The 18139-nt window shown below is 38.7% G+C and overlaps 1 protein-coding gene across 3 annotated transcripts in view; it reads left to right on the forward strand.

Annotated features, from left to right (window-relative positions):
- The window catches only part of TET1 (tet methylcytosine dioxygenase 1), a 70467-nt gene extending 53406 nt beyond the window's left edge, over positions 1 to 17061 (forward strand). For 2 of the 3 annotated variants that reach the window (XM_063337395.1, XM_063337396.1), the window contains 4 exons: positions 1121 to 1210; positions 1661 to 1798; positions 10036 to 10375; positions 15277 to 17061. In XM_063337395.1, coding sequence (XP_063193465.1) covers positions 1121 to 1210; positions 1661 to 1798; positions 10036 to 10375; positions 15277 to 16418 — 1710 coding nt within the window. In that variant the 3' untranslated portion in view covers positions 16419 to 17061. The remainder of the gene's footprint in view (positions 1 to 1120; positions 1211 to 1660; positions 1799 to 10035; positions 10376 to 15276) is intronic. The other variant, XM_063337397.1, reaches the window with a different exon arrangement.
- Positions 17062 to 18139: the final 1078 nt, after the last annotated feature.

The raw sequence follows: 18139 nt of genomic DNA on the forward strand, positions 1-18139 counted from the left end.
GCGTTACCTTCAATGCAGTTCAGAAAAACTTGTGGTAGTGATCAAGAGTTAATAAACTGGCTATGAGTTAAAAATACAGTATCGTTTTGTAATGTAACATCACATTGAAAAATGTCAAAGTATCCACATAAGTTTATATATATATATTGGTGCTTACAGTATGTGGTGATGGTTGTATTTGGGTTTTTTTTTTTATTAAACAAAATAAAATAAGCTGTTACTTTTTGCCACTATACAGTATGCAAAACTGAAGCTACAGTTGTGTCTCAAAGCCTGGCCCTTGGAGGAGAACAAAGTAGGGAGTATGTCACCACCGTTTTCTTCCCCTGTTGGTTGGTGATTTTTCCTGTAAAAGCAAAAATTTAGGAAAAGAATTTGGGGATTATTTCGATAAATAAGAGCTTAAATGTTACATTGCCATAGAAGCCCACCTAGCTAGTTTAGTGTTTATGTGGCTTACCCCATGGAAAGGAGTATTCCTTGCTAATCTAGTAGATATTTCCATAAAGTCCTGGGGTTTGCACCTCTAAAGAACAAAATATTTATCAAATGTTCCTAGTAAGAGTTCTGTTGCAACATTAGAAATGCGCTTCTTCCGGTAAGAGCTGAAATTAATGTTAAATGCTATGGAGAGTTACTTATACAATTAAAAGAAGGTGGAAACCTAGGATTCTTTTAGCAGGGCTGTATTGACATAAATTAAGGCCCCACAAGCAAAACACTGAAAGAAGACCTGGGGTTCCATCTCCTCTCAGCAGGCGGTTTAATTTTTCTCTCCTAGAAGTTACTTCTCTATTTTGTGTGGAACATACCTTGTTCCTTGACTGACTATGTATCGGAAGGAGAAGGTGATGCAGAAATTAGTTCCCTGTGTATTGGGTTTCTTTGCTGTACCTGATATCCTCCATTGTTATTTGGTTGACTTATATTTAACAATTTTGGTATTTTAGTCATGCAGAAGCAGGCTTATTTGCCACCAAAGCAGATTGGTGACAAGGCAGCAGAACAGAAGTCAGATTAATAAACTGTAAGATAGAGTCTGACTTGTCAGGCATCTCTAAACTGTATTAGGTTCTTTTAAAGCAAATTACAGCACTCTAAATGTTGCCTTTCTCTGCAGGAGGAACTTCTTGAAAATAATTTGCAAACTTTAGCTACCGATGTGGCTCCGGTTTATAAAAAGCTTGCTCCTGAAGCCTTCCAGAACCAGGTAGGTCTGTGACATTCAACTGGTATAGCTGTAGCTCTGAACAGGCAGCGTAGTTTGAAAACAAGATGAAACCACAAAGTATGTTCATGGGTAGAAGCCGCAGACCTTGCAGATGTGGTGAATCCCCTTGATTGCTTACAGTGGTTGCTTTATTTGGTTAGCTTTAAAATACTGCACTCTTCATACTTCAGCTCATGGTTAAGTTATGCCTTGAGCTGTGCATTTGGAAACGGCTTGCAGATAATACTGTAAATAAAATCTTTTTATTATTTAAAGACATTTTGACTCTGGCTGAGCTGCTCATCTCATTGACGTGCAGTCCTAAGTGTTGCGTGCTTTCTGATCATTCTTACCGGCTGCATTTTTTCCATCACAAGTGCATTTGTGGCTCATGGGGTTTCAAGTCGCTCACTTTCAGTCCCAAGTACCTGTAGTTTATTTTACTTTCAGGTGGAAAATGAACACATGGGCCCAGACTGTCGGCTTGGATCCAAGGATGGTAGGCCTTTCTCTGGTGTCACAGCTTGCATAGATTTCTGTGCCCATGCCCATAAGGACACACATAACATGCACAATGGAAGCACTGTGGTACGTACATAGGATTTTCTCATTTGTATGTATGCTCTTGTGATTTCTGTGTGTTTTAAAATGCTGCTTGATTTAGTGGGTACATTTGCATGAAGTTTTTTAAGGCAATTATGAAATTAACTGCATGTTCCTATTTATAAATTACCGTGTTATTTGCATATATTTATTACTGGTCTACGGAGGACATAAGTTCATCTTATTACAGAACAGATCAAGACAGGTATGGGAGTGGTCCTTTCTACAAAATACCTTAATTCTTTTAAGACACCCAGGCCCTTTGGAGAACACTGTCCATAGGACAGATAACCTATTCACAGTAGAGGTTTGATGTTCAAAGGCAAATAATTATTTAACTGAGGAGTTCTACATATCTCTGTAGAGGAAGAGCTAAAACAAACTCAGTAATTTACCTCCCTCAGGCTCGGTTCTCATCAAATTCACTTTTTCTTGCACTGTGCACTGGTATAGTTCCTAGTCAGAAAGTAGAGAGTATGATATCATGGGGTAGGTGGTGGAGTCAGGTGACTGTTACGATCTTTAAGTCTCAGTATGAAAGGAAAACCCACAGATGTGTTGTTTTAGATACCTTGCTGGATCGCTAGTGAGAAAATCAGCTGGGAACTAAGTTAAGTGATCTTTTAGAAACTGAGACCATAGTTGTGAAGAAAGACAATCTCCAAAAAGTAAAGATAAAATAAAAGTGACAATCTGGATTTTTTTAGTAGTTAGAGCATTGTAATGCTCTAAACAGCTAGGATGACTTCTTGTACATCAGCGGAGGTAACATTCAAGAATGTTTTTGCTATCAAAGGATGTGTATCTGGGGAAAAAGAAATCCATCTAAAATCCCCGCCTGCTTAGAAACAGTCTTTTTGTAAATTTGGAAGTGAAAATTGATTCATTATATTGCTGTGATTGAATAAAATGTTGCATTTACATATATACTTAATATTTAGCATTTGTATGTAACAGCAATGAAATAACTAGAACAATTGCTTGATATTGATTGTGTGCTTCTATGTTGGGGAAATGTCTGTTGCTTTAAAGTATGGAAGGTCTCAGAATTCACCAGGAGTGCCAGTCCTGAATAGAGTAATATTTTTTTCCTAGCATTGAATGCCACTTATATGCAGATATTTTGTAAGACATGCTGGAAGCGTACTTTGCAAAATATTAATTAGTAAGATGCTGTAAGTAAGCTCATGTGTGAGTATAGTCACTGCAAAGCTCCTGAAGTGTGGAATTCAGACCCCTTAAAGATGCCAGATTTGAAAATGAGGCTTCCTTTTCATGACAAACTACGTGGTATACTTTTTAATGAAATTCAGTTTTGGCATTCTGAAAATAATTGTATTTTAAGTGCTACATTGCCTCTTAAAGACAAAATAAAATGGAAACTGAGTCTGCTACTCATTCTGTCATATTGGATCCCAGAAAAGTCGTAACTTATGGTCGGAAGTGACTGGAGGGACAGTTAGCCCTTTTTTGGGAGGAATTTATTGTGGAATAGTTTTACGAACCAGTATTTATCTGTAATCATCTGATGTTATTTCAGCTTCAGATTATGCTTACTAGCGTTGCTATTTTCTTTCTATGGATTGCACCTGGTGCGTTTGCAAGTAATTCCAAATCTAAGCAGCATGGTAAATTATGACCTGTGTGAAGTATCTCATTATGTAGGCCAGAACTTAAAATTATCTTTCTAGCAAGTTCTGACAAATTTTGTAAGTCTTGCAGAACGTTATCAAATCATTATAACTGCTGAGAACTATACCTTGGATTCTGATTTTCACCAGATAGCTCATAGAAATAAATATTGCATACCTGATATTCTCTTTATTTAGATTTGATATATCTTTATTTTAACATACTTGCAACAAAGGGCTATATATAAATAGAAAATAGTTGCAAATATTAGCACTCAGTCTATATACTTGGAATTTATATACTTTATATATTTGGAAGGTGGATTAGAGTTCAGACTTACCTAATGACCTATATACAGCCCTCACAGTGAGAAGAGGTGGGTGTGATGGATAGGACGGGTAGAGCTTGCTGTCTATTAGCCTGTCTAGGTTTATCTAGGTTACAGTGGTACATATTGGAAGCCTAAAGGAAAGGATTTTGCTGTTTTGTGAACAGGGTGATAGCACGTGCTGAGCTTGCTTCAGTCTAGCTCAGTTTGATGATCAAAATTGGGCTTTTCAATTTTACCTTCCAGCCAAATCTGGTAATAAAATAGGAAAACCAGTGATAAGAACACAAAAATAAATTATTGCACATGATTCTAGCATCTCTCTGGTCATCTCCTGCATTCCCATCTAGTTCCAGAAGCTGTTCTGGCTACCTACTTGGTTTAAAGTACACTATGATTTCTTACAGATCGCGGGTAATAATGATGGAGGGGTCATTTACATCTTAACTATGACATACTTTGTCTGTAAAATGTACCATGTGCAAGTAATACATCTAACAGAGGTGACAGCTTTTATATAGCTGATTGTTTTCTGATAATGTGGTAAGAAACAGAACGAGAGTGATTTGCACTGCCTTACAAACCTCAAATATCCACAACTTTATTTACTATTTTTCTCTTTTATTTTGTTTATTTGATTTTTTTTTCTATGGTAGTCACAGTTTAAAGTCTGTACAAAGTGTAGTTGTCATCTTGCACCTTGTTAGCGTTGGTAAGATTTCTTCCCTTCCTTCTTATTCTGACACAAACATCTTCATTTATAAAACCTAAAGTTGCTCTAGACTGAAAAGGTTAAAATAAATACCTTATAAGCTGGTATTCATGAATGCTGCCGCTCTGTCACCACCACTATTTGTGGCGTAAGTGACGCCTTTTCATTTTCTCCCTTCAGTTGTTTACCACAAATACAACGGGAATGCTGTACAGTGCACTGAAAATAAAGGGAAGCCAGAATCTATTTAAATTATTTAAACCAGGCAGAGACATGAGTTCAGCAAAGCACTTAAATGAATTTAATGATAAGCATGGAGTTTACTGTAAACTTAAAAGAATATATTATCTAATGAGCTGCCAATAACAATTTCCTTGCTGTGTCCCTGACAGAATTTCAGCAGAGCGTTCTTGTATTTTTCTGGGTATTGATGATCAGCTGCATTATTTGTATGTGACTGAAAATAAATGAGGCTGTCATTTTTGTCAGCAGTGGGGGGGAAAAAAGTATTGGAAATGTCTTCTGTAGATACAAGATAGCATGGTACATCTTACAAAAATTGAGGCTTACCGTGGGAGATTTGATTTGCTGAACACCTTTCCTGGCTGGCAAAGTCACACCCTGAATTTATGCTTTTTGGTAGAAAAGCTAAAAATAAAAATGAATATTCCCTGTTTGCTCTGTAGCAGAATGAAAACACTTGGCAGTTTTACAGAGGTGTAAACTAATGTGTTTATGTGAAAGAAGCAAAAGTAATTTCTGCCTATGAATTGAATTTTTAAAGAATCTTTAAGTCAATAAATATACCATCCATTTTTACTCAGACTCTTTGTCATCTTTTAATGTCCTTCTAAGGGCCACTGACGTACGTTACAACTGCAGTGTTAGGGTGCAGTGTTCCTTGTGGATACAAAGCCAGACTGTAAATGAGCAACACACAAATAAAAGCTTTGCAGTTATTAATGGAGTCTGTGAAATGTCAGTATTTTTGTTTCTTTATTGGATTAGCTGCAAAGGATTGTATTCGTCATACCTGTGTGAATCCATTTGTATCACTGACATATGGGGTTTTACCGTGACTAGAACAAAATCGTTAATGAAGACTTCGCTAGTTCTATAGGCGGCACATAGGTATTTCTCATGCTACGGGGCACGTTGCCCTTTCTGCTGGAGTTGAGGAAGGAGAGAGACCAGCTGCAGTTGTGAGTAATCATTGGTGCCACACAGTCTGTAGCAGGCACTCTGGAAGGAAGGGAGGAAGATAAATCTATGCTCCAAGGCCAGCTACAGTACAAAATTTATTATTGGCAGCGGAACTAAGTAGTGTCAATCAGCAATCCATCAAGAAACTGTTCCTTGTTTATTTTTTAAAAAATAATCCTCTGTTCCTCCAATGCCTTACTGTATTTCTGTAGTTGTAGCTCATCGAGTCATTGGTATCAGTCCAGGCCTCTGCAGTAAGTGACGGAATGTCCATGGATGGTGTGGACTGTGCCACAGCTTGCCACGGAAGTACTAGACGCTTAAATTGGTAGTTTAGATAATAACAAGTAGGAGAAAAGATAAATCCTACAGGGCTGTAAAGGAAGGATTTTTGTTACGGTTCTTTATATTGTGAAAATGGAGAAACATTAGAAGTTCACTCCAGTAACCTGCAAACTCCTAGACAGTAGTTTGTGGGCCGTGCCCACATTACAGCGTAGGGTACAGAAATGCTGCCTGATGTCACCTCCTGTCTGTGTATCTAGTGGTCAAAAGGAAAATATGCCTGGGGTTCCGTTCTCTGACGCTCATACTCAGGCACGCTTACTCAGGGTGTAACAGGCCAGTAAAACAGCGCAGTTTGTCTCAGCTGTAAAGGAAGAGCAGTGTTGATCGTATTTGTAATGGGAAGCAATGATGATGCAGCAGCACCGCAGAGTCCCACACGGCACCCGCTGCTTTTCCATCTGCAAAGGGAAGACGGGTATAGGAAACTTGATTCCATCTTTCAAGTTTACAGAGGCTGTTTGACTGCTTTGCTGAAACTTGAATTTAAAACATCTGTTCTTACAACATAGCGGAAAAGGCTACATCATTGCTACGTGTGAAGTTCGAGGGGACAAACGCAGATCAAAGAGTCTCAGAATAAAGCACTGGGAGCTGTGTGGTTACAGATGTTTCTTTGGAGATCTGTGGAGGGAATTACATGGAGTTCATGAGTGCATCTCAAGTTTGAAAAAAAAATAACTACAATTTTACGAATATGCAAGATTTACCATGACATCACTCAACCCAGAATAGGTAATGGCTTTGATCACCAAGCACACTGGAAACCTAAACAAACCACTTGGCCAACGTTTTCTTTGGCTTTTGAGCATCCTGGATGATTTCGCTGCATGTTCTGGAAAAAGTACTGAGAGTAGCAGAGTGTGCAGCTTCACTGTGTAAATGGGCTTTAGCAGAGCCCATGGCTTTCTCATGTATGGGATTAATTTTGGTCAGTTCGCAGCAAATGTTGCTTTTAACTTCCCAGCAATAGCTTCTCTTTAAGTTTCTTAATGGAATATTTTGCACAGATTTGCATGTTAGACTGGCTTTTGAAATGGATGTTTCTTATTTGGTGAGTGCTCTACTTCAGCTGTAAATTGCTAACTTATCTCTAGGGCCTAAATTTATAGCTGGTTTCCCTGTAACATTAACTTTGCAATAATCCACTTGCCATTGTGCCCTTCCTTTTATATTAAAATATATGATGGGAGACACTGACCTGGAAATTTTACATATATTAAATTTGCTGTCATGGTATTTAGGCTGTAGGTGTACTGGTCTTCAGTTTTTTAACGTAAGTTTTAATACACATTAATTTCTTAATTTTGTGTATTCTAACTTGGTATTTAATGTATTGCGTGTGTTGGAGTTGATTATACTTTAAATATAGTTCTGCCAATATACGGCGGACTTCATCTTTTTTAATTCTTCAAAACAGTTTTTTAGGTTTCATCCTCTAAAGAGGGTGTTGGCTTTCTGATAGTGACAAAATCTCCTTTTTGATTAAAATAGGTTTTTCGTCAACCAATACAAGCTTTGATTTTTGTCTCTACTTGTATGCTCTCCCCTGGGCTAAGCATTGTGAAAATGTAGAGCTAATCTACCTTTGCCTAATTGTAAGTCAGATGAAAGATTATTAATACATTTTTAAGAGTAAATCTTTTTATGGAAAAGTATAAATCTAATAAATGTCTGGTGAAATGCATGAAAATTTAGAACTGTAAATTGGATGAGGGTCTCAGTTTTCAAAACAAGCAAGACTGTGGATTGAAATCTTCAAGATCTGGACATTTTTCAGACTAGTGCATGGGTCCAGGCAAAGGTTGGACAGAATATTCTAAAAGATGAGCGAGACTCACGCAGTTTCTGCTGAGAACAAGTGGCAGCTAGGCCCCTCCATGCTTATTTTATTACTGCTTTTGTTTTTAATTTAGAAGGGGAGGATGTGCTGGGCTTTCTAAGAACATGAGTCATGTGTAATTGTGTTCTCTGTATGTCTTACCCTCTTTCACCCTTCCTGAATAACTTGGAATCTGCTGGCGAATTTCAACCAGATTTTACTGAGCTTTGCAAAAATTAATTGTCTTTGGAGATTTTTTTTTTTTAACCTCTTGTTCCAAGTTGTGAAATTTCAGTTCTGAGAGGGGAAGACAGATGCAGGCTAGCTCCTCCGTTGAGGAGGCGGCGCTGGGTTGATCTGCGTGTGGCTGCTGGCCTGGTAGCCTCAGCCGTGCCCTGCCTCCACCAGCTGGTGCCCAGCAGAGGTGGCCGCGCAGCAGGAAGGGGAGCAGGGGAAATGGTGCTGGGGTCGGGTGCGTGGGAGCGCGGGGACGGAGAACTCCATAGGGAACCAGGCGTCATTTGCTGCTCATGGAACAACTTGTTGTTTTTTCTAAATCTTCCTCATAGTCCAAAGGCTGCCCCGTAGAGGTAAGTCCGCATGGAGCAAGCACATCAGTAAATGCTACTCATCAGCTTCTAATTGCCCCTTCACTTTGCCTTCTTAAGAGCCCTTCTCTCGATCCTTTCAAAACGCCACCTGAAAAGCTCTTCTCCTTTGTCTGTACCCCTCAGATTTTCTCCTTTTGCTGCTCTGCAACTGTCAAGCTTTGCATATAGCTATTTGTAAAGCCCTAACCCCACCACCTTATTGATTTAGGATTTTTAGTTTGTGATTCTGTAATTTTATTATTGTAGAAATAATTGTGTGATGCCTTTATGTGAAAGCTGTGCTATAAAATAAAAAATGTTTGGTTTTTTACCCCCCCCAAATAACAATAATATTCTTTTCCCTTGGAATGTTAGGCACGATGACAAGATTCTGGGAAATTGGATTAACTGTTTGTGATAGGCATCACATTCAGCCTACACTATGATGGAACGGTAGCGTTTCCATTTAGGGCGTATCATCTCATCCTTGGATGGTGCTCAAATTCCTGTATGTGTGTAGGTAGTAATTCTCTGTGAAATATCAGCTTAACTAAGCCATGATATTAATGCATGGCTTTCTAGGAATGTAGTGTGGTCTCTTATGAATGTAAGCAATAAAACTAGAAATGATGTGACTATCGGTACATGTGCTCATATGTGTAAAAGTGCCGCCATCCCTTGGAAAGCAGGGAACAAAGCCAGCAAGCATACTGCTGGTTTTAGCACTTCTTTTAAGGGTGAAGGGTTAATATTAATATGGCTGGACCTCTAGAAGTGCTGAAAATTCTAAGTACTGCAAAGGTTCAGCAGTGACGTGGAAAAATTCTAGTAAGAAAACTGTTGAAATAAGTTTGAATATTTATCCGCATTTCTGATGTGCCCTTATCAAACTGGATCTAACCAGTGTTCTCTTGGCTCCCATATCTCACAGCACATCATTTAATAAGAGAAAGTAGGTCAGTGCCCTAAGAGAAACCAAACATTTGCCTGGGTCTGGTGAGGCAGGCAGGCAGAGCTGGGAAGGGTGTTAATTTAAGACAGTGTGTGGAAAGAGAGAGGGAGTTAGAGCTGAGATTTGCTAAAAACATAGAGCAGCATGAGTAACTGTTTGTGGGGGCTTTTTTCATTTGCCAGCCAAAACAAAAAACAAAACCAGTTCTGTGTCATAGAAACTTCCTATTCAATCCAAAAACAATAATTTTTTCATACTCTTTAGTCCTTAAAAATGAATTTAAACATCAAATATGTATTAAAAAAAAATCTGAATGCTGAGGAATTTACAGTATATTTACAACTCACATTATTGGTTGTAAGGTTGGCATATATTTGTGTATAGTGTAAGTTGAGCCGAAGTTTAATTTTTCCTGTCCAAGACATGTGCCTTGAATCTTATTCAGGTACCGGTAATTTTTCTGCATCATCATAAATCAAACAAAATATTTGTCAGATGTTTGCATTTGAAAGACCCATAGCATTGAGGCCATAAAATACGAGGAAACAATGAAGTTTAGGATGAGTGCTTCAATACTTAAATAACTTTTTTATTTTATGTATGTTGGTTGTGTTTGTAAATGTTTCTGTTCTTGCCAGGTCTGTACATTAACGAAGGAAGATAACCGGAGAGTGGGGGTGATTCCAAGTGACGAACAGCTCCATGTGTTACCCCTTTACAAAATTTCACAAACAGATGAATTCGGCACCGAAGAGGGACTGGAAGCTAAGATAAAAGCCGGAGCCATACAGGTGCTCACAGCTTTTCCCAGAGAAGTACGAATGTTAGCTGAGCCTCTCAGAGCTACAAAGAAAAAGAAACCAGACACAAGGAGGACCCCAACTGAAAAGCAGCCATTAATAGATAAAAAATATTCAACACCATTGAAGCTGAAAACTGAAGCCCCAGAAAATCTTGGTAACACTTTGCATTGTTTAGGTGAGTGGTGCTCATTAAATTCGGGCAGTCTCTTCTGATACTACGTTGCCTTCCTTCTGAGGGGAAGGAAAAGCTCCTTAATACTCGGTTTTTATAAAATGCTTGTATATTCTGCGTTTGAGGGGTTAATGGGCAAGTCATTGTAGTCAATATTCTCTCTTGGCACAGGAAAAAACCAAACAGATAATTGTCCAAAGATAAGTTTGTGGCAGTGTGTGAGCACCAGTGAAATATTTCCAAGTTCCCTTATTCTAATAAATAATGGCAGTAGCATTATCTTGAAATACTGTTGTAGGAATGTTTACCTAAATAAGGGATGTGAATGTCTGTCATTTGAAAGTTCAGGAGCTGTGTTATCCACTTCCTGTGAAAGACAATGGCTTTCTCAGAATCTGAGTTGATGATAATTTCCTGTCAAGGGCATGGATACTGCTGCAGAGCAAGAGATTTGCAAAAAAAACCCCAGGTTTTATCAAATAGGACAGTGCCTCTCAAATTGTTCCTTGAAATGCTATTAGCAGGTGGCATCTGTCTGCAGCCAGGTAGAAGGTATGTCGTGTTGGTTCTGTTACAAGGCGACTGCGGGCAGAGCCTTCTGCTGCCGTAGGGGTTTGTGCAGCGTGGAATGGTGCCTGGACTGAGCTGGGTGGAGGCGTGTTTGCGCCTGGGGATGCTCTCGTACCTGGGGTCGGAGCTCGGACTGGTGCTTCAGAGGACAGAACTGTTCCCCGGGACTTTGCAGTCATGAGAAGCAGAAAAGAACGAAGAGGTGGGGGAAGCCATGGGCTTCGATTCTTAGAGGGGAAAAAATAAATAAAAGTAATTAAAGCATAGCCTATCTTGCCTTTCAAGAAGAAGAGAGGAAAATTAGCCAACCTGCTACAATTTTGAATTTTTTTTCATGAGAGACATCCAGATATATATATATGTAGTAGATTTAAGGGGAAGAATAAGAGTTAAATGTATTTATAAGAACATATTGGTGGGATGAAATTTAAAAGGAAAAAAAAATACATTTGACACATTTTCATAATCTGCTTTGTCTCGGTAGAGGAGTCAGGGCAACCCGTAAAATTTGCATATAGCAAGATGGAATGAGAACAAAAAAAGCAGGATTATTGACATCCCTAGGAAATTAGACAGACATTCAATTTATCTGCGTGCGAGTTTGGGGGACACAGTCCAGGCTTTGAAACAAATCTAAAAGGACTTCTCAGGCTGAGGACGACGTCCAACAATAGCTCGGCAGCAATGATTAATAACTTCCATCGTGCTCGGGGAAGCAGTAGAGGACTCTGGTTTGGGAAGGAATTCTGAAATTGTCTGATCTCACTGGAAGTTGTTTTGAAACACTGAAATAGAGTTATGAACCGCCTACCTCTAAATGACATTGTAGTTACAAATAGCCATGGCTTCGATACCTGAAAACCATGCCTTTAACAAATGGTACAGTATCCAGAGTTTTGCCATATGCTTTGGGAACATAGAACTTTATTCCTTGAACACGCAAAAATAATAAAATAACTGTGTAAACAAGCCAACTTCCATAATTTGTTTGGACTTGAAGAATTCCGCTAAAGTAATTTAAAAGGGTGGCTGATAAAAATAAGTCACAGAGCGAGGAAGTAATACTTTTATGAGTGAGAAAGTTGTTCAGAGGTAGAAAAATAAGAATGTGAATAGAAATACTTAGTTTCTATCACAAAAGTGCAGTTTTTGTGATGGAAGTTTTGATAGTGGAATCCCTCAAAGTAGATGTCAACATTGTAATCCCCAAATCTGCCAACGGCACGTGAACAATTTCAAAGGGGCTTCGCTGCCTGGGCAGCAGCAGCAGAGGAAGTTCAGGTTTGCAGAGGGCAAGGTGTTGTGCTCTGCATGGGATGAATAACTTGAAGCATTTATGCACGTCATTTACGTGTTTATTCTAGTCATAGAGGATGATGGCTGGGTAAAGACCGGAGCACACCGCTGCTGCTCTGCCCCTAACCCACAGTGAAATGCAAAGGCCTGTAAATTATGGTTTTAGAATATGTGTGTGTACAGGTTTTTTTGCAGTTATAGGGGATTGGTCATTGATTGGTTCTTCCATGCTGCCAGTGGCAGGTAGCATTTTAGTCCTGAGGAACAGAAAATTTTAGTCTAGCTGAGATTGTTAGGCTTAATGTGAAAACAAAATCAATGCGCCTGTGAGGCAGAGGAGTTGAAACTAGGCTATCCAGTAGTCACTCCCGCTGGTAAACTGGAGGAAACAATTATTTAAATCAGGATCCCTTTATATTAATATTGGCATTCAATTCTGGTCACACCATTTAAACATAAAACAGAAGACAAAGGATCGAAAAATAGTAAAAAAAGACAGAAACTTACCAGGGGAAGACAAACAAATACTGCTTACCTAGTTTTATGTAAGCAGTGAATAAAGTACTGCTAAAGGTGTGTTAAGCCAATCAGATACTACTGTTAATTTTTTTCCTAATGTCAGAACAAAAGAATGCTTAGCTACACTTCAACTATAAAGGAAAAGGTAAGGATGAATGGTGTGTGTAATGTATGGTACTTGATTTACTAATGAGGACAGGAGTTTAGAATATTGCTTTGGCTTTTTCAATATTAAAAAGAATACGGAGAACGCACAATAAGATGAGATAACTGTGGAGTTATCAGTCATGTTTTCAGCCATGTGAGGCTGTCGCTTTCTGTTGTAGCCAGGAGGATGGTAAAGGAGTCCCAAGGGTGGCTATGCCATGTTGTCCATCAGGCAGATGTAGTATATCCTTTTGAAAGGCACCTGACTGTCACTTCAGAGCCATTGCAGCATCCCCCAGCTGGAAAGCCTGGAAAGGTTGAGAGCCTCCTCTAACCTGCATGTCTTCACCACATGGAGAACTGGAAATTAGAAAGGGATAAGAGAGGACTGTCTTGTCCTCTTTACTGTCTTTACCTGGCAGCAAAGATGGTGGTGAGAAGGACCTTCTGAGTGCTGAAGACAGCTTAAGTAGGCTTGGTGCCATGCGCCTTTGGCCAACAGCAAGTGGCACAACTGTTAGTTTTCACATTTGTGCTAATGCTGAGAGCTTTTGAAATCCTAAATTATTATGAAATATATATATTAAAGATAGAGGCCTTGCATCCTTCCTTGTATAGTCCTGTCATTTAACCACATTATTCTGGACGAATAAACTTTACAGAGGGGAAGGTTATTTTTGTCTCCATAAATAGTAGCAATTGTTGTTGGCCCATATAGAACAGGAGGTGAACCACCACCAACTTAGAGGCAGTTTCTCACCTGGCCACAGCAGAGCAGTGGCCACTTCAGCCAACAGCTCCCAGGGGAGGTGCACCAGACTCTGCTTGAACAGGAGGTTTTTCCTGGGGAGCGATGCCGCTTTATCTGAACCATGACTGATTTCCCGCTACCCGTATATTTGAATTAATTTCTCTTGATCTCTGCTACTTGGCCCTGCAGAGCAAGGAACCTCTGGCAAGAGGTGGGGAATTTGCATGAGCCACGGCCATTTTGAGGGTGCTGTGGGTTGTTAAAATTTATTTTCAGAGAATGTAGGTTTCTCTTCAGAGATAGGATAGACAGTGCTGTTCTCAAATACTGTTTCAGATCTTTTGGAGGAAGGTCTTGGTCTGGAGGGGTGTTCTTAATTAAATTAAATACTTTACTTTGAGTTTGATTTCATAGAAAAGGTTTTTAAAGAGATGATGCGGTTTCCTTATGTCTCTCCACAACTTCAGTATTTGCATACTAACTATTGTGTCCATAATTTATCCCACTTTGCCTTTTTTGCATTCCTATTGAAAGAATGCTTTTTAATCCATCACTATTTATAAATTATTAGAAGACAGAATAGAATAAAGAATAGTTCTTCTATATTGGGTAGAGCAATTAAACATTCTGTGTATTTATGGAACAAAGAAGAAACACTGACAGAGACGGTCTTTTATGAGAATTTGTGAGAGCTCTCTGTGGGGTGCCAGTTTGCCAGCAAAACACATGTAAAGCAATTTCAGGGCATGATGCAAAGCCCAACAAAGTCGATGGAATTCTTTCCCATTAATCCAGTGGACTCTGGATTGAACTTATCCACAAGGAGAATGGGTTGTTTGAGGAGACCGTTCCACAAACAAGCACAACTGCAGGGTGCCAGGACTAGAAATTGATTAGGGAGCTGACATAAATTGAACAAGTATGTCTCCACAAAGACCTGAAATAATTAATGTGTGGCAATTAGATGGAAGACAGCCAAATCACACGATGCAGCTTTGTAAGGATGGATTTACCTGGGGCCTGTTGCCAGATGCCTCTTTCTAAAAGAAAATTTCTGAGTAGTTACTTGCTAATGCACAAATCATTGTAATTCGGTAACTTAATTGCTGCAGTGGACAAGATCTATAAACATACTTTTTCCTTCAATCATAATATGGGGTTAAGGCAGTTGAGAACTTTGTTTCGCGGGCTTAATTTCAGACAGACTGAATTTCGTTGTTTATGTAAAAACTTTTACACAGTGCTTCCTGCTAGCCCAGGCAGTGCTGAAGGCCAGCCCTGAGCTGCTGGGAAGCGCTCGTGTAGAAGAGGGCTGTGTGAGTCGTGGCTGAGTGGTTATTTCATTTTATCTGTTTATTTTATTCATCCCTCTGTGGAATACCTTTCTATTTTATATACCGGCAGTCTGACTAGAAAAGGGTAAGCCATTGCTTCAGCAAGGTTGTGATGTATGTACTTAAAGTCAAAAAGGTATTCCTGAAAAGCTAAAAATAACCATTTTGAAAAACCTGTAGTCATCATGTATATCTTCCATATTAGAAAGCAAGTATGAAAATATTATAAAAGGTCTATTTTATTAACTGAGGAAAAGTACTTACACTTTGGTGTGCATTTTTTTTAGGGAACAAAACAGATGCTTTAAAACCTGGAATAAAAACGGAGACTTCCGATCACCTCTATGCCATGAAACATACTTCAAACACTACTAAAAATTGCTCTTTATTAAAACAGTATACGGCTTCCTCCCCTTTTAAGGTGGATAGTTTACATCCGTATTCATCTTTAGCACATAAGCCTGGCATAACAGCAGTGACCAATATTCAACAAGATTTTTCAGTTCCCTACGGGTATTTTGAATGCAGTAGTAAGCAACCTCACGTGACACCTTATGTTAATTGTAAGAACTTTGATGTATCGGTCAAAGATTATACTGGAATTTTGCTGAATGATAAGATGAATGGTGTGCCACCGATTCTTCCAGAGGTCACTGCTCCAGGCCCCCCAGCCCATAAAGACCCCCTGCCCGCTATACTTGAACATCAGCCAGACAAACAGAATTGTCAGCTCCAGTTAGACAATTCTCCTTCTTCACAGATGATCAGCTCTTGTGATTTGTCAGTACCGCTAAGCTCTCCAGCAAAGGATGCAGTCGGAAATGAAGCTGACTGTTCCCATGGATGCCCAGTGGAAAAGGGCAGCTCCCATCGAGAACAGATGTGTGATTTTGACTGTGTTGACGAAAAGCCAAACAGTGCACTGGGACAACCGACTGATTCCGAAGAAAAAGCTGAGGAAATGTGGTCAGACAGCGAGCACAATTTTTTGGATGATGACATTGGCGGGGTTGCTGTGGCACCTTCTCATGGTTCTATCTTAATTGAATGTGCAAGACGAGAACTCCATGCTACCACACCTATTAAGAAACCCAACCGCAATCATCCCACAAGAATTTCTTTAGTTTTCTACCAACACAAAAATTTAAATGAGCCAAAACATGGTTTAGCCATGTGGGAAGCAAAGATGGCTGAGAGGGCAAAAGAAAAAGAAAAAGAAGCGGAAAGATTAGGAACGGAGAATACCGAACTGAACTCTAGCAGTAGGAAAACAAAGCAAACGAGTGAAAACAGAGATATTTTTTATGAAGACAATGAGTTCAACCAAATCCCATCACGCAGAGCATTAACAGTAACTAAGGATAACGTAATAACAGTATCTTCTTATGCCCTTACACGAGTGGCAGGGCCTTACAACCATTGGGCATAGGTGTTAGTATCAAATGCCTCCTCTTGGTGCAGTGTTACACAGTGTTTCTTTAAGGTGCTGTTAAAGAACAAGTCTCGTGTCGTTTACTATTTGCTCATCTCAACCATTTTAAGGCTGAGGTAAAAAAAAAAAGGGGGGGGATTTCTTCTTAAACTGTGACTTTAACATTTGGTGGTGCTCAAGCACATTTTAAGCAAAAAAAAAAAAAGTTGTATAGTTTTAATACATTCTAAAAAAGATTTTGTTTAGGTTATTAACCTTGATTGAATCATTCAGTTTATTACCTTTAGGAATTTATATTTTGGTGCTTTAAATCAAGTCTGTTTACTACAAAAATCATTTATAGGGATTTTAACAGGTTCATATTTTATGGTGTTAAATCAAGATATACAGTAATAGCTCTACACAGCTCTTGGTGCTTAACCACATCAAACAGTTAAAAATAAATAAGCTGAATTATTACTTCATGGTGCCATTGCTTTAACAACTTCCAACCATTGCTATATAGTCCAAATTACAGATAAATCTTTTAGAAAACCAATGAATTTTTTCTCTAGATTTGTCCTTATGTATGAAATGAAGTTATTGGTAATGATGGCTGGAAGTTGTTTTTAAGCTGTAAATATATATTTTAAAAGCACTTTCTATTTTTAAAATTAACTTGAAATAGTATAGTATAAGGATCATATTGTCTAAGGTTTGTGCATACTCTACAGAAGAAATCATTTTATTCTTGCTGTGTAGAGTTCTGTATTGTTACAGCTGCAGTATGTATGCTAATAGCATATGTGATTGTTTTTAGACTTGCCCTTTTTCATCGAAGATTTTATGTTGCATATAAACAACAGTTATAAAATACAGAAGCATTTTATTATTTTCAAGAGAGTGTACAAACATGAAATTAGGAGACGTCTAGTCAATACATGTGTTGCTATTGGGAGTTATGAATATTATTTGGTTTTTTAACGGCAGCATTTGTTAGGATTTCTTTGAGCAATAAGTGCATAAGTCTCGTTCGTTTGGAGCATTCTAAGTTAACACAACAACCAAATGTTCCTAATGCCTCAGGGGTAGGATTGTTTTGGGATGAAAAAAAATACCCCCTAGAGTTGCCTTATTCTATTCTGGAAAAAAAAAATTAATTTGGGGAAAATACAAAAGAAGTGTTGGAAATGTAGGAAAACTCTAATATTTAACAGCAAATTTTTCATTAAGAATAACTGATGCGTAATATTCACCAGCTTTCTCAGTTCAGTTTTTTTACAAAAATGTTTTGTAATTTTTTAAGTGATTTCTACATTTCATGTAGAAAGGGTTGTATTCTTCCTTCCAAACATATGAAATTTATGTTCTCCATTTCTGTTGAAAAAGTGACATATCATGAAATGACTATTTGCTAACCCAGAGGAAAAACAGACACTCCATTGCTTTTAAATACTGTAGCATCCCACTCTTCTTTCTGATTCTCCTCTCCTATGTATTTCTTTTTTAAACTTATTTATTTAAACAAATTACCAAATGACAATGTTAGCTAAGGATAGACCTCATCCTGCAACTTCTTCCATGAGAACAGCTCTGCGTAGCCATACCTGCCCGGTCAGAGCCAGGAGGACCGCTCAAGCCAGGACTCCTCTCGTGACTGAGAGCTGCAGGATCAGGCCCCAGAGACGAAGCTGTACCTTAATTCTGCCTCGGAGTCCTCCCCGGCTGGGTAACCTGTA

Source organism: Chroicocephalus ridibundus, chromosome 6, assembly GCF_963924245.1.
Source record: "Chroicocephalus ridibundus chromosome 6, bChrRid1.1, whole genome shotgun sequence".
NCBI lineage: Eukaryota > Metazoa > Chordata > Aves > Charadriiformes > Laridae > Chroicocephalus > Chroicocephalus ridibundus.